At 53.2% G+C, this 16,728-nt stretch overlaps 1 protein-coding gene across 1 annotated transcript in view; it reads right to left on the reverse strand.

Moving 5' to 3' along the window:
• Window positions 1-1,902: 1,902 nt before the first annotated feature.
• The window catches only part of C5 (complement C5), a gene marked incomplete at its 5' end in the record, with an annotated part of 31,879 nt that continues 17,053 nt past the window's right edge, over window positions 1,903-16,728 (reverse strand). Inside the window, 9 exon segments of the mRNA XM_056553197.1 lie at window positions 1,903-2,146; window positions 4,199-4,337; window positions 4,405-4,488; window positions 4,741-4,830; window positions 7,488-7,574; window positions 7,651-7,756; window positions 11,187-11,261; window positions 12,110-12,209; window positions 15,776-15,842. Of these exon segments, the coding sequence (XP_056409172.1) occupies window positions 2,011-2,146; window positions 4,199-4,337; window positions 4,405-4,488; window positions 4,741-4,830; window positions 7,488-7,574; window positions 7,651-7,756; window positions 11,187-11,261; window positions 12,110-12,209; window positions 15,776-15,842 (884 nt within the window).

The following is a 16,728-nucleotide window of genomic DNA, read 5'->3' on the forward strand; positions in this document are numbered from 1 at the left end:
CCAGAGCTGTACTCACTATTCTGCTGTTACATCCTGTCCTAACCCCAGAGCTGTACTCACTATTCTGCTGTTACATCCTGTCCTAACCCCCAGAGCTGTACTCACTATTCTGCTGTTACATCCTGTCCTAACCCCCAGAGCTGTACTCACTATTCTGCTGTTACATCCTGTCCTAACCCCCAGAGCTGTACTCACTATTCTGCTGTTACATCCTGTCCTAACCCCCAGAGCTGTACTCACTATTCTGCTGTTACATCCTGTCCTAACCCCCAGAGCTGTACTCACTATTCTGCTGTTACATCCTGTCCTAACCCCCAGAGCTGCACTCACTATTCTGCTGTTATATCCTGTCCTAATCCCCAGAGCTGCACTCACTATTCTGCTGTTATATCCTGTCCTAACCCCCAGAGCTGCACTCACTATTCTGCTGTTATATCCTGTCCTAATCCCCAGAGCTGCACTCACTATTCTGCTGTTATATCCTGTCCTAACCCCCAGAGCTGTGCTCTCTATTCTGCTGTTACATCATGTCTTATCCCCCAGAGCTGCGCTCACTATTCTGCTGTTATATCCTGTCCTAACCCCCAGAGCTGCGCTCTCTATTCTGCTGTTACATCATGTCTTATCCCCCAGAGCTGCGCTCACTATTCTGCTGTTACATCTTGTCTTATCCTCCAGAGCTGATTGCTCCCTGTATCACGCGGTGATGTCATTCGGTGCGGTTGATGATCGTTCGCTGTATCACGCGGTGATGTCATTCGGTGCGGTTGATGATCGCTCGCTGTATCATGCGGTGATGTCATTCGGTGCGGTTGATGATCGCTCGCTGTATCACGCGGTGATGTCATTCGGTGTGGTTGATGATCGCTCGCTGTATCACGCGGTGATGTCATTCGGTGCGGTTGATGATCGCTCGCTGTATCATGCGGTGATGTCATTCGGTGCGGTTGATGATCGCTCGCTGTATCATGCGGTGATGTCATTCGGTGCGGTTGATGATCGCCCTGGTGTATCATGCGGTGATGTCATTCGGTGCGGTTGATGATCGCTCGCTGTATCATGCGGTGATGTCATTCGGTGCGGTTGATGATCGCTCGCTGTATCATGCGGTGATGTCATTCGGTGCGGTTGATGATCGCCCTGGTGTATCACGCGGTGATGTCATTCGGTGCGGTTGATGATCGCTCGCTGTATCATGCGGTGATGTCATTCGGTGCGGTTGATGATCGCCCTGGTGTATCACGCGGTGATGTCATTCGGTGCGGTTGATGATCGCTCGCTGTATCACGCGGTGATGTCATTCGGTGCGGTTGATGATCGCTCGCTGTATCACGCGGTGATGTCATTCGGTGCGGTTGATGATCGCCCTGGTGTATCACGCGGTGATGTCATTCGGTGCGGTTGATGATCGCTCGCTGTATCACGCGGTGATGTCATTCGGTGCGGTTGATGATCGCCATGGTGTATCACGCGGTGATGTCATTCGGTGCGGTTGATGATCGCCCTGGTGTATCACGCGGTGATGTCATTCGGTGCGGTTGATGATCGCCCTGGTGTATCACGCGGTGATGTCATTCGGTGCGGTTGATGATCGCTCGCTGTATCACGCGGTGATGTCATTCGGTGCGGTTGATGATCGCCCTGGTGTATCACGCGGTGATGTCATTCGGTGCGGTTGATGATCGCTCGCTGTATCACGCGGTGATGTCATTCGGTGCGGTTGATGATCGCCCTGGTGTATCACGCGGTGATGTCATTCGGTGCGGTTGATGATCGCCATGGTGTATCACGCGGTGATGTCATTCGGTGCGGTTGATGATCGCCCTGGTGTATCACGCGGTGATGTCATTCGGTGCGGTTGATGATCGCCCTGGTGTATTAGTGAAGTGACTGACGCTTTGTTGTTGTTTTTATTTTCATTGTTTTATATTTGGTGAAAAAACACAAGAACAAGACACAATCTGTAACTGCAACAAAACAATGTAGCAAATCTGCAGCGAGGAGTGGGGACTAGGGCTGACAGCCGTCCAGCAGGATGCTCTCTGTGAAGTCCTCCAGGATGGAGAGGAAGGGACCGCAGGATGGACCGCTGCACGACTCCGGCCACCACTCCACCCAGGCGCTGGAGTCCAGGGGGTACTCGTACCTAAAAGAGGGGGATCATGTGACCAGGTACTGAGGAGGGGGATCATGTGACCGGGTACTGAGGAGGGGGATCATGTGACCGGATACTGAGGACCTCATAGGGAGGAGATCATGTGACCAGGTAGTGAGGACCTCATAGGCAGGGGGATCATGTGACCAGGTACTGAAGAGGGGGATCATGTGACCAGGTACTGAGGAGGGGGATCATGTGACCGGGTACTGAGGAGGGGGATCATGTGACCAGGTACTGAGGAGGGGGATCATGTGACCAGGTACTGAGGACCTCATAGGGAGGAGATCATGTGACCAGGTACTGAGGACCTCATAGGCAGGGGGATCATGTGATCGGGTACTGAGGAGGGGGATCATGTGACCAGGTACTGAAGACCTCATAGGGAGGAGATCATGTGACCAGGTACTGAGGGCCTCATAGGGAGGAGATCATGTGACCAGGTACTGAGGAGGGGGATCATGTGACCGGGTACTGAGGAGGGGGATCATGTGACCAGGTACTGAGGACCTCATAGGGAGGAGATCATGTGACCAGGTACTGAGGAGGGGGATCATGTGACCGGGTACTGAGGAGGGGGATCATGTGACCGGGTACTGAGGAGGGGGATCATGTGACCGGGTACTGAGGACCTCATAGGGAGGAGATCATGTGACCAGGTACTGAGGACCTCATAGGCAGGGGGATCATGTGACCGGGTACTGAGGAGGGGGATCATGTGACCGGGTACTGAGGAGGGGGATCATGTGACCAGGTACTGAAGACCTCATAGGGAGGAGATCATGTGACCAGGTACTGAGGGCCTCATAGGGAGGAGATCATGTGACCAGGTACTGAGGAGGGGGATCATGTGACCAGGTACTGAGGAGGGGGATCATGTGACCGGGTACTGAGGAGGGGGATCATGTGACCGGGTACTGAGGAGGGGGATCATGTGACCAGGTACTGAGGACCTCATAGGGAGGAGATCATGTGACCAGGTACTGAGGAGGGGGATCATGTGACCGGGTACTGAGGAGGGGGATCATGTGACCGGGTACTGAGGAGGGGGATCATGTGACCGGGTACTGAGGACCTCATAGGGAGGAGATCATGTGACCGGGTACTGAGGACCTCATAGGCAGGGGGATCATGTGACCGGGTACTGAGGAGGGGGATCATGTGACCGGGTACTGAGGAGGGGGATCATGTGACCAGGTACTGAAGACCTCATAGGGAGGAGATCATGTGACCAGGTACTGAGGGCCTCATAGGGAGGAGATCATGTGACCAGGTACTGAGGAGGGGGATCATGTGACCAGGTACTGAGGAGGGGGATCATGTGAACAGGTACTGAGGACCTCATAGGGAGGAGATCATGTGACCAGGTACTGAGGAGGGGGATCATGTGACCGGGTACTGAGGAGGGGGATCATGTGACCGGGTACTGAGGAGGGGGATCATGTGACCGGGTACTGAGGACCTCATAGGGAGGAGATCATGTGACCGGGTACTGAGGAGGGGGATCATGTGACCGGGTACTGAGGAGGGGGATCATGTGACCGGGTACTGAGGAGGGGGATCATGTGACCGGGTACTGAGGAGGGGGATCATGTGACCGGGTACTGAGGACCTCATAGGGAGGAGATCATGTGACCAGGTACTGAGGAGGGGGATCGTGTGATTGGGCACTGAGGGTGTCATAGGAGGGGGATCATGTGATTGGGCACTGAGGACGTCATAGGAGGGGGATCATGTGATTGGCCTCTGAGGGCGTCATAGGAGGGGGATCATGTGATTGGCCTCTGAGGGCGTCATAGGAGGGGGATCATGTGATTGGCCTCTGAGGGCGTCATAGGAGGGGGATCATGTGATTGGCCTCTGAGGGCGTCATAGGAGGGGGATCATGTGACCAGGCCCTGCTGGTGTATTAGAGAGATCATGTGACCGGGCCTAGCCAATGACAGTGGGGGCACTGATGATGTCATGGGAGTTCCTCTGACTGGTTATCAGTGTATAGGGGTGCAGTGCGGGGCTGGTCACATGATTCAGGACATCACTTACTGGAATTCACGCTCCCCCCGGATCTGGAGCCCGTCCTTCCCCATGATCAGATATTGTTCGCCGTTCTGGAGGTTGAATTGGTCGCACGTCTTCTTCTTGATGAGCCGCACCTGCTTATTGGCCTTTACGGAGGCGGAGCCTGGGGAGGAGAAGACAGTGTGAGTGGTGAGTGTGGCGCCGGCTGCCATGACAGTGGCCGCAGTTACCTTTATTGAAGATGTCCATAATGGTCACCGTGAATTTCACGAACTCCCCCTCCTCCTCCAACATGTCCGCCTTCACTTTATAAGCTGCAGGGGAGAGAACAAAGCGATGACCAACAATGGCGCAAAACCTCCGATACCGTCTGAACAAGAGACACCGTGTACCATACATATCACCGTAGAGTCAGTCACATGACAGAGAGTAACAGAGACAAAGCCATGACCACTGCAACCAGACGTGACGCCATCAGACCCTCACAGGGGCCCCTCCTCACCCTTATACAGTACAGTATGGCCCATGGTGATCTGACCCTCTCCCACACAGGGGCCCCTCCTCACCGTAGGTCATGTCCCCGTTACATGCTGCGTCCTTCCTTTGTGCAGCTGTTGTGCTCTCATCCAGTTGGCTCCTCATCTTGGGACAATCACCTGGTAAAATGAAGACACGATGAGGGTGGTGAGGATGGTAGTTGGGATGATGGCGATGAGGGTGGTAGTTGGGAGGGTGGTAGTTGGAGTGGTGGTGATGAGGGTGGTAGTTGGGGTGGTGGTGGTGATGAGGGTGGTAGTTGGGGTGGTGGTGATGAGGGTGGTAGTTGGGGTGGTGGTGGTGATGAGGGTGGTAGTTGGGGTGGTAGCTGGGATGGAGGTGGTGTTGATGAGGGTGGTAGTAGGGAGGGTGGTGGTGATGATGAGGGTGGTAGTTGGAGTGGTGGTGATGAGGGTGGTAGTTGGGGTGGTGGTGGTGATGAGGGTGGTAGTTGGGGTGGTGGTGGTGATGAGGGTGGTAGTTGGGGTGGTGGTGATGAGGGTGGTAGTTGGGGTGGTGGTGGTGATGAGGGTGGTAGTTGGGGTGGTAGCTGGGATGGAGGTGGTGTTGATGAGGGTGGTAGTAGGGAGGGTGGTGGTGATGATGAGGGTGGTAGTTGGAGTGGTGGTGATGAGGGTGGTAGTTGGGGTGGTGGTGGTGATGAGGGTGGTAGTTGGGGTGGTGGTGATGAGGGTGGTAGTTGGGGTGGTGGTGGTGATGAGGGTGGTAGTTGGGGTGGTAGCTGGGATGGAGGTGGTGTTGATGAGGGTGGTAGTAGGGAGGGTGGTGGTGATGATGAGGGTGGTAGTTGGGGATGGTGGTGGTGTTGATGAGGATGGTGATGAGGGTGGTAGTTGGGATGGAGGTGGTGTTGATGAGGGTGGTAGTTGGGGATGGTGGTGATGAGGGTGGTGGTTGGGATGGTGGTAGTTGGGAGGGTGGTGGTGGTGATGAGGGTGGTAGTTGGGATGGTGGTAGTTGGGAGGGTGGTGGTGGTGATGAGGGTGGTAGTTGGGACTGAGGTGGTGTTGATGAGGGTGGTAGTTGGGATGGTGGTGGTGATGAGGGTGGTGGTTGGGATGGTGGTAGTTGGGAGGGTGGTGATGAGGGTGGTAGTTGGGATGGTGGTAGTTGGGGTGGTGGTGGTGATGAGGGTGGTAGTTGGGGGGGGGGGGGGGGGTGGTGGTGATGAGGGTGGTAGTTGGGAGGGTGATGGTGGTGATGAGGGTGGTAGTTGGGATGGTGGTGGTAGTTGGGATGGTGGTGATGAGGGTGGTAGTTGGGATGGTGGTAGTTGGGAGGGTGGTGGTGATGAGGGTGGTAGTTGGGATGGTGGTGGTGGTGGTGGTGATGAGGGTGGTAGTTGGGAGGGTGGTGGTGGTGATGAGGGTGGTAGTTGGGGTGGTGGTGGTGATGAGGGTGGTAGTTGGGAGGGTGGTGGTGATGAGGGTGGTAGGTGATGAGGGTGGTGGTGATGAGGGTGGTGGTGATGAGGGTGGTGGTGATGAGGGTGGTGGTGATGAGGGTGGTAGTTGGGAGGGTGGTGGTTGGGAGGGTAGTGGTGGTGATGAGGGTGGTAGTTGGGAGGGTGGTGGTGGTGATGAGGGTGGTAGTTGGGAGGGTGATGGTGGTGATGAGGGTGGTAGTTGGGATGGTGGTGGTAGTTGGGATGGTGGTGATGAGGGTGGTAGTTGGGAGGGTGGTGGTGATGAGGGTGGTAGTTGGGATGGTGGTGGTGGTGGTGGTAGTTGGGAGGGTGAGGGTGGTAGTTGGGGTGGTGGTGATGAGGGTGGTAGTTGGGAGGGTGGTAGGTGATGAGGGTGGTGGTGATGAGGGTGGTGGTGATGAGGGTGGTAGTTGGGAGGGTGGTGGTGGTGATGAGGGTGGTAGTTGGGAGGGTGGTGGTGGTGATGAGGGTGGTAGTTGGGATGGTGGTGGTGGTGGTGGTGATGAGGGTGGTGGTGGTGATGAGGGTGGTAGTTGGGAGGGTGGTAGTTGGGAGGGTGGTGGTGATGAGGGTGGTAGGTGATGAGGGTGGTGGTGATGAGGGTGGTGGTGATGAGGGTGGTAGTTGGGAGGGTGGTGGTGGTGAGGAGGGTGGTAGTTGGGAGGGTGGTGGTGGTGAGGAGGGTGGTAGTTGGGGTGGTGGTGATGAGGGTGGTAGGTGATGAGGGTGGTAGTTGGGGGGGGGGGTGGTGGTGATGAGGGTGGTAGTTGGGGGGGGTGGTGGTGATGAGGGTGGTAGTTGGGAGGGTGGTGGTGATGAGGGTGGTAGTTGGGGTGGTGGTGATGAGGGTGGTAGTTGGGAGGGTGGTGGTGGTGATGAGGGTGGTAGTTGGGATGGTGGTGGTGGTGATGAGGGTGGTAGTTGGGGGGGGGGTGGTGGTGATGAGGGTGGTGGTGATGAGGGTGGTGGTGATGAGGGTGGTGGTGATGAGGGTGGTAGTTGGGAGGGTGGTGGTGGTGATGAGGGTGGTAGTTGGGAGGGTGGTGGTGGTGATGAGGGTGGTAGTTGGGAGGGTGGTGGTGGTGATGAGGGTGGTAGTTGGGAGGGTGGTGGGGGTGATGAGGGTGGTAGTTGGGGGGGGTGGGGTGGTTGGGATGAGGTTGATACCTCGTGGCCACGGGTAAAATCTGTACCAATCCCGATTTGCTTTCCACAAAGACGACAAATAGTGGAAGACTCCGCCTACAGGTCAGTTTTGGCGCATACATCCCCTGTGTTGGCAGCTCGCACCCTCCCATCTGGCGCAGTTCACAGTGCAGGTTGCGTTACCTTGGATGCACTTGCAGGCGTCCCCGCTGCACACTCGCTGCAGGTTCTCGTCCAGGAAGGGATTGTAGAAGACTGTGCACTTCTGGTCTGTGGGGGGAAGATGAAGAATGTTAAACTGGGGGCGGGGATGGAGCGCTAATCATGTTACCCCCACTCACCTCACCTGGAGCGTGGAACTCATAGACCTTAAAGATCCCCGGGCTCATAAACGCCACTTTAAATATCTTCATAATGTATAACGGAGCGCAGACGTATTCATCAGATGAGATCTGCAGGGGGCATACAGCGGATCACTAAGAAGAGGCGGAGCCTACACAGTACAGGGAGGAGGCGGAGCCTACACATCACAGTACAGGGAGGAGGCAGAGCATACACAAAGTACAGGAAGGAGGCGGAGCATACACAGTACAGGGAGGAGGTGGAGCCTATACAACACAGTACAGGGAGGAGGCGGAGCATACACAACATAGTACAGGGAGGAGGCGGAGCATAAACAACAATGTACAGGGAGGAGGCGGAGCATAAACAACAATGTACAGGAAGGAGGCGGAGCATACACAACACAGTACAGGGAGGAGGTGGAGCCTACACAACACAGTACAGGGAGGAGGCGGAGCATACACAACATAGTACAGGGAGGAGGCGGAGCATAAACAACAATGTACAGGAAGGAGGCGGCGCATACACAACATAGTACAGGGAGGAGGTGGAGCATACACAACAATGTACAGGAAGGAGGCGGAGCATACACAACATAGTACAGGAAGGAGGCGGAGCATACACAACATAGTACAGGAAGGAGGCGGAGCATACACAGTACATGGAGGAGGTGGAGCCTACACAACAATGTACAGGGAGGAGGCGGAGCCTACACAACAATGTACAGGAAGGAGGTGGAGCATACACAACACAGTACAGGGAGGAGGCGGAGCATACACAACAATGTACAGGAAGGAGGCGGAGCATACACAACATAGTACAGGGAGGAGGCGGAGCATACACAACAATGTACAGGAAGGAGGCGGAGCATACACAACAATGTACAGGAAGGAGGCGGAGCATACACAGTACAGGGAGGAGGTGGAGCCTACACAACACAGTACAGGGAGGAGGCGGAGCCTACACAACAATGTACAGGAAGGAGGCGGAGCATACACAACATAGTACAGGGAGGAGGCGGAGCATACACAACAATGTACAGGAAGGAGGCGGAGCATACACAACATAGTACAGGAAGGAGGCGGAGCATACACAACATAGTACAGGAAGGAGGCGGAGCATACACAGTACAGGGAGGAGGTGGAGCCTACACAACAATGTACAGGGAGGAGGCGGAGCCTACACAACAATGTACAGGAAGGAGGCGGAGCATACACAACACAGTACAGGGAGGAGGCGGAGCATACACAACAATGTACAGGAAGGAGGCGGAGCATACACAACATAGTACAGGGAGGAGGTGGAGCATACACAACAATGTACAGGAAGGAGGCGGAGCATACACAACATAGTACAGGGAGGAGGCGGAGCATACACAACAATGTACAGGAAGGAGGCGGAGCATACACCGTACAGGGAGGAGGTGGAGCCTACACAACACAGTACAGGGAGGAGGCGGAGCCTACACAACAATGTACAGGAAGGAGGTGGAGCATACACAACACAGTTGAGGGAGGAGGCGGAGCATACACAACATAGTACAGGGAGGAGGTGGAGCATACACAACAATGTACAGGAAGGCGGCGGAGCATACACAACAATGTACAGGAAGGAGGCGGAGCATACACAACAATGTACAGGGAGGAGGCGGAGCATACACAACACAGTACAGGGAGGAGGCGGAGCATACACAACAATGTACAGGAAGGAGGCGGAGCATACACAACATAGTACAGGGAGGAGGTGGAGCATACACAACAATGTACAGGAAGGAGGCGGAGCATACACAACATAGTACAGGGAGGAGGCGGAGCATACACAACAATGTACAGGAAGGAGGCGGAGCATACACAACATAGTACAGGAAGGAGGCGGAGCATACACAACATAGTACAGGAAGGAGGCGGAGCATACACAGTACAGGGAGGAGGTGGAGCCTACACAACAATGTACAGGGAGGAGGCGGAGCCTACACAACAATGTACAGGAAGGAGGCGGAGCATACACAACATAGTACAGGGAGGAGGCGGAGCATACACAACAATGTACAGGAAGGAGGCGGAGCATACACAACATAGTACAGGGAGGAGGCGGAGCATACACAACAATGTACAGGAAGGAGGCAGAGCATACACAACATAGTACAGGAAGGAGGCGGAGCATACACAACATAGTACAGGAAGGAGGCGGAGCATACACAGTACAGGGAGGAGGTGGAGCCTACACAACAATGTACAGGGAGGAGGCGGAGCCTACACAACAATGTACAGGAAGGAGGTGGAGCATACACAACACAGTACAGGGAGGAGGCGGAGCATACACAACAATGTACAGGAAGGAGGCGGCGCATACACAACATAGTACAGGGAGGAGGTGGAGCATACACAACAATGTACAGGAAGGAGGCGGAGCATACACAACATAGTACAGGGAGGAGGCGGAGCATACACAACAATGTACAGGAAGGAGGCGGAGCATACACCGTACAGGGAGGAGGTGGAGCCTACACAACACAGTACAGGGAGGAGGCGGAGCCTACACAACAATGTACAGGAAGGAGGTGGAGCATACACAACACAGTAGAGGGAGGAGGCGGAGCATACACAACATAGTACAGGGAGGAGGTGGAGCATACACAACAATGTACAGGAAGGCGGCGGAGCATACACAACAATGTACAGGAAGGAGGCGGAGCATACACAACAATGTACAGGGAGGAGGCGGAGCATACACAACACAGTACAGGGAGGAGGCGGAGCATACACAACAATGTACAGGAAGGAGGCGGAGCATACACAACATAGTACAGGGAGGAGGTGGAGCATACACAACAATGTACAGGAAGGAGGCGGAGCATACACAACATAGTACAGGGAGGAGGCGGAGCATACACAACAATGTACAGGAAGGAGGCGGAGCATACACAACATAGTACAGGAAGGAGGCGGAGCATACACAACATAGTACAGGAAGGAGGCGGAGCATACACAGTACAGGGAGGAGGTGGAGCCTACACAACAATGTACAGGGAGGAGGCGGAGCCTACACAACAATGTACAGGAAGGAGGCGGAGCATACACAACATAGTACAGGGAGGAGGCGGAGCATACACAACAATGTACAGGAAGGAGGCGGAGCATACACAACATAGTACAGGGAGGAGGCGGAGCATACACAACAATGTACAGGAAGGAGGCGGAGCATACACAACATAGTACAGGGAGGAGGCGGAGCATACACAACAATGTACAGGAAGGAGGCGGAGCATACACCGTACAGGGAGGAGGTGGAGCCTACACAACACAGTACAGGGAGGAGGCGGAGCCTACACAACAATGTACAGGAAGGAGGTGGAGCATACACAACACAGTAGAGGGAGGAGGCGGAGCATACACAACATAGTACAGGGAGGAGGTGGAGCATACACAACAATGTACAGGAAGGAGGCGGAGCATACACAATATAGTACAGGGAGGAGGCGGAGCATACACAGTACAGGGAGGAGGCGGAGTCAAATGTTTACAGCTGTAGTGGTCCTACCCAGTCAAAATGGAGAATGATTTTTCCGTCTTCTACGCTGTAGTCTGTGACAAACTGATCTACTCTGTTCACGAGCTGAAAATGAAGAACAATGAAACTTTGATCAGGAGCCGGTAAATTCCATCTCGGTTCGGAGGATACTACTAGAGACAGAATTCCCCTAACAACAAGCAGTGAAGGACAGATCACAGGGAAAGGAGACACCTAGTGGTAATGGAGAAAAAATAATAGAGCAGGTGAAGTTTACTATGGGGATTTGCTCCTACTCTGAGCAGTTCCTGACACATACAGAGGTGGCAGCAGAGAGCACTGTGACTAAATAGAAAGACTACATGACTTCCTCCAGGACATACAGCAGCTGATAAATATTGGAAAGACTACATGACTTCCCCCAGATCATACAGCAGCTAAGTACTGTACAGACTACATGACTCCTCCAGGACATACAGCAGCTAAGTACTGGAAAGACTACATGACTTCCCCCAGATCATACAGCAGCTGATAAGTACTATACAGACTACATGATTCCTCCAGGACATACAGCAGCTGATAAGTACTGGAAAGACTACATGACTCCTCCAGGACATACAGCAGCTGATAAGTACTGGAAAGACTACATGACTCCTCCAGGACATACAGCAGCTGATAAGTACTATAAAGACTACATGACTCCTCCAGGACATACAGCAGCTGATAAGTACTATAAAGACTACATGACTTCCTCCAGAGCATACAGCAGCTGATAAGGATGGAGATTAATAAATAGAAGTCATTTACATTACAGATTCCTCGAGTTGCAGAATCCCCTCCATCCACGTAGCCTTATCTGCTGGGGTCAGGGATGGGGATAGCGCCCCCTACTGGAGCACCCACTAGGTGTGACAGGATCATGTGACCTCTGTCCTCAGGGGCTGCTCTGTTACCTTGTGCAGCTGCTTCTCATCCACCTGTAGTCCGGTCAGCAGGGTGATCTCCATGACGGCCTGGCCCGAGGTGGCAATCTCATTTTTTTGGGGTTTATATCTGAAATGTGGAGGAGAAAGCATCAGGAGCCCGAACCGATCTAAAATCACTGAAAGCTGCCGATTTAGCAGAGACTCTGTATTCTGTAACCACTAGATGGCGCTGTCGTCCATTTATAACTATGTAACCACTAGATGGCGCTGTCGTCCATTTATAACTATGTAACCACTAGATGGCGCTGTCGTCTATTTATAACTATGTAACCACTAGATGGCGCTGTCGTCCATTTATAACTATGTAACCACTAGATGGCGCTGTCGTCCATTTATAACTATGTAACCACTAGATGGCGCTGTCGTCCATTTATAACTATGTAACCACTAGATGGCGCTGTCGTCCATTTATAACTATGTAACCACTAGATGGCGCTGTCGTCCATTTATAACTATGTAACCACTAGATGGCGCTGTCGTCCATTTATAACTATGTAACCACTAGATGGCGCTGTCGTCCCTTTATAACTATGTAACCACTAGATGGCGCTGTCGTCCATTTATAACTATGTAACCACTAGATGGCGCTGTCGTCCATTTATAACTATGTAACCACTAGATGGCGCTGTCGTCCATTTATAACTATGTAACCACTAGATGGCGCTGTCATCCCTTTATAACTATGTAACCACTAGATGGCGCTGTCGTCCATTTATAACTATGTAACCACTAGATGGCGCTGTCGTCCATTTATAACTATGTAACCACTAGATGGCGCTGTCGTCCATTTATAACTATGTAACCACTAGATGGCGCTGTCGTCCATTTATAACTATGTAACCACTAGATGGCGCTGTCGTCCATTTATAACTATGTTACCACTAGATGGCGCTGTCATCTATTTATAACTATGTAACCACTAGATGGCGCTGTCGTCCATTTATAACTATGTAACCACTAGATGGTGCTGTCGTCCATTTATAACTATGTAACCACTAGATGGCGCTGTCGTCCATTTATAACTATGTAACCACTAGATGGCGCTGTCGTCCATTTATAACTATGTAACCACTAGATGGCGCTGTCGTCCATTTATAACTATGTAACCACTAGATGGCGCTGTCGTCTATTTATAACTATGTAACCACTAGATGGCGCTGTCGTTCATTTATAACTATGTAACCACTAGATGGCGCTGTCGTTCATTTATAACTATGTAACCACTAGATGGCGCTGTCGTCCATTTATAACTATGTAACCACTAGATGGCGCTGTCGTCTATTTATAACTATGTAACCACTAGATGGCGCTGTCGTTCATTTATAACTATGTAACCACTAGATGGCGCTGTCGTCTATTTATAACTATGTAACCACTAGATGGGGCTGTCGTCCATTTATAACTATGTAACCACTAGATGGCGCTGTCGTCCATTTATAACTATGTAACCACTAGATGGGGCTGTCGTCCATTTATAACTATGTAACCACTAGATGGCGCTGTCGTCTATTTATAACTATGTAACCACTAGATGGGGCTGTCGTCCCTTTATAACTATGTAACCACTAGATGGCGCTGTCGTCCCTTTATAACTATGTAACCACTAGATGGCGCTGTCGTCCATTTATAACTATGTAACCACTAGATGGCGCTGTCGTCTATTTATAACTATGTAACCACTAGAACTTCTCGGCTCGGCAGTTGCTGACTTTTCCTGCATAAATTAGTTCAGCTTTCTGGTGCTCCCGTGGGCTGGAAAAGATGGATACAGTCCTAGGAGATTCTTTCCTAGGACTGTATCCATCTTTTCCAGCCCAACGGAGCACCTGTAGGCTGAACTAATTTACGCATGAAAAGTCAGCAACTGCCGAGCCGAGAAGTTCTTGACAAATCGAATTTACTGTAAATTCGCTCATCTCTAGTTAGAAACTGAAACACAGCGCCACCTGCAGGTCAGGGGATAAGAAGATGAAGCACAGCGCCACCTGCAGGTCAGGGGATAAGAAGATGAAGCACAGCGCCACCTGCAGGTCAGGGGATTAGATGTGAAGCACAGCGCCACCTGCAGGTCAGGGGATTAGATGGTGAAGCACAGCGCCACCTGCAGGTCAGGGGATAAGAAGATGAAGCACAGCGCCACCTGCAGGTCAGGGGATTAGATGTGAAGCACAGCGCCACCTGCAGGTCAGGGGATTAGATGGTGAAGCACTGCGCCACCTGCAGGTCAGGGGATAAGAAGATGAAGCACAGCGCCACCTGCCTGTCAGGGTATTAGATGGTGAAGCACAGCGCCACCTGCTTGTCAGGGTATTAGATGGTGAAGCACAGCGCCACCTGCCTGTCAGGGTATTAGATGGTGAAGCACAGCGCCACCTGCTTGTCAGGGTATTAGATGGTAAAGCACAGCGCCACCTGCCTGTCAGGGGATTAGATGGTGAAGCACAGCGCCACCTGCTTGTCAGGGTATTAGATGGTGAAGCACAGCGCCACCTGCCTGTCAGGGTATTAGATGGTGAAGCACAGCACCACCTGCCTGTCAGGGGATTAGATGGTGAAGCACAGCGCCACCTGCCTGTCAGGGTATTAGATGGTGAAGCACAGCGCCACCTGCTTGTCAGGGTATTAGATGGTGAAGCACAGCGCCACCTGCCTGTCAGGGTATTAGATGGTGAAGCACAGCGCCACCTGCTTGTCAGGGTATTAGATGGTGAAGCACAGCGCCACCTGCCTGTCAGGGGATTAGATGGTGAAGCACAGCGCCACCTGCCTGTCAGGGTATTAGATGGTGAAGCACAGCACCACCTGCCTGTCAGGGTATTAGATGGTGAAGCACAGCACCACCTGCCTGTCAGGGGATTAGATGGTGAAGCACAGCGCCACCTGCTTGTCAGGGTATTAGATGGTGAAGCACAGCGCCACCTGCCTGTCAGGGTATTAGATGGTGAAGCACAGCACCACCTGCTTGTCAGGGTATTAGATGGTAAAGCACAGCGCCACCTGCCTGTCAGGGGATTAGATGGTGAAGCACAGCGCCACCTGCTTGTCAGGGTATTAGATGGTGAAGCACAGCGCCACCTGCCTGTCAGGGTATTAGATGGTGAAGCACAGCACCACCTGCCTGTCAGGGGATTAGATGGTGAAGCACAGCGCCACCTGCCTGTCAGGGTATTAGATGGTGAAGCACAGCGCCACCTGCTTGTCAGGGTATTAGATGGTGAAGCACAGCGCCACCTGCCTGTCAGGGTATTAGATGGTGAAGCACAGCGCCACCTGCTTGTCAGGGTATTAGATGGTGAAGCACAGCGCCACCTGCCTGTCAGGGGATTAGATGGTGAAGCACAGCGCCACCTGCCTGTCAGGGTATTAGATGGTGAAGCACAGCACCACCTGCCTGTCAGGGGATTAGATGGTGAAGCACAGCGCCACCTGCTTGTCAGGGTATTAGATGGTGAAGCACAGCGCCACCTGCCTGTCAGGGTATTAGATGGTGAAGCACAGCACCACCTGCTTGTCAGGGTATTAGATGGTGAAGCACAGCGCCACCTGCCTGTCAGGGTATTAGATGGTGAAGTACAGCGCCACGTGTAGGTGAGTTGCGGCTCTGCTGCAGTTGATGTGTGAACAGGGCCGTACCTGGCGCAGGCTTCTAGGAGCAGCATCTGGGAGGTGTCGTCATCAAATATGGTCTCGTCTGTCTGCACTAAAAGACAAAAATGGCGGCTGTCAGATGGATGGACGCTGGACTCCGCCCGGATACGCTGTGAGGGTAGGGTCACACTGAGCGGGAAATATACTGTGTATGCGCTAGGAGCAGATATACAGGGTTTAAAGGGTTACTCCGGTACCCAGCGTCCAGAACATTGAGTTCCGAACGCTGTGTGCGGGCTTCAGTGATGTCACGCCCCATCATGTGATGTCACGTCCCACAAGTCTATGGGAGGGGGCGTGATGTCATGAGGGGGGCGGACGTGAACATGGAAGCCCACACACAGCATTCGGAACTCAATGTTCTGGGGAGCGGAGTAACCCTTTAACCTATGCAGTGAGGTACGTAGTCAGGCGGAGTGCACCCCCATAACTGTGAGGTACGGGAGTCCGGAGGAGTGCACCCCCATAACTGTGAGGTACGGGAGTCCGGAGGAGCGCACCCCCATAACTGTGATGAGGTACGGGAGTCCGGAGGAGCGCACCCCCATAACTGTGATGAGGTACGGGAGTCCGGAGGAGAGCGCCCCCATAACTGTGAGGTACGGGAGTCCGGAGGAGTGCGCCCCCATAACTGTGAGGTACGGGAGTCCGGAGGAGTGCGCCCCCATAACTGTGAGGTACGGGAGTCCGGAGGAGCGCACCCCCATAACTGTGATGAGGTACGGGAGTCCGGAGGAGCGCACCCCCATAACTGTGATGAGGTACGGGAGTCCGGAGGAGTGCGCCCCCATAACTGTGGTGAGGTACGGGAATCCGGAGGAGTGCACCCCCATAACTGTGAGGTACGGGAGTCCGGAGGAGTGCACCCCCATAACTGTGGTGAGGTACGGGAGTCCGGAGGAGTGCACCCCCATAACTGTGATGAGGTACGGGAGTCC

The sequence above is a fragment of the Hyla sarda genome, unplaced genomic scaffold (genome assembly GCF_029499605.1).
Source record: "Hyla sarda isolate aHylSar1 unplaced genomic scaffold, aHylSar1.hap1 scaffold_2574, whole genome shotgun sequence".
Classification (NCBI taxonomy): domain Eukaryota; kingdom Metazoa; phylum Chordata; class Amphibia; order Anura; family Hylidae; genus Hyla; species Hyla sarda.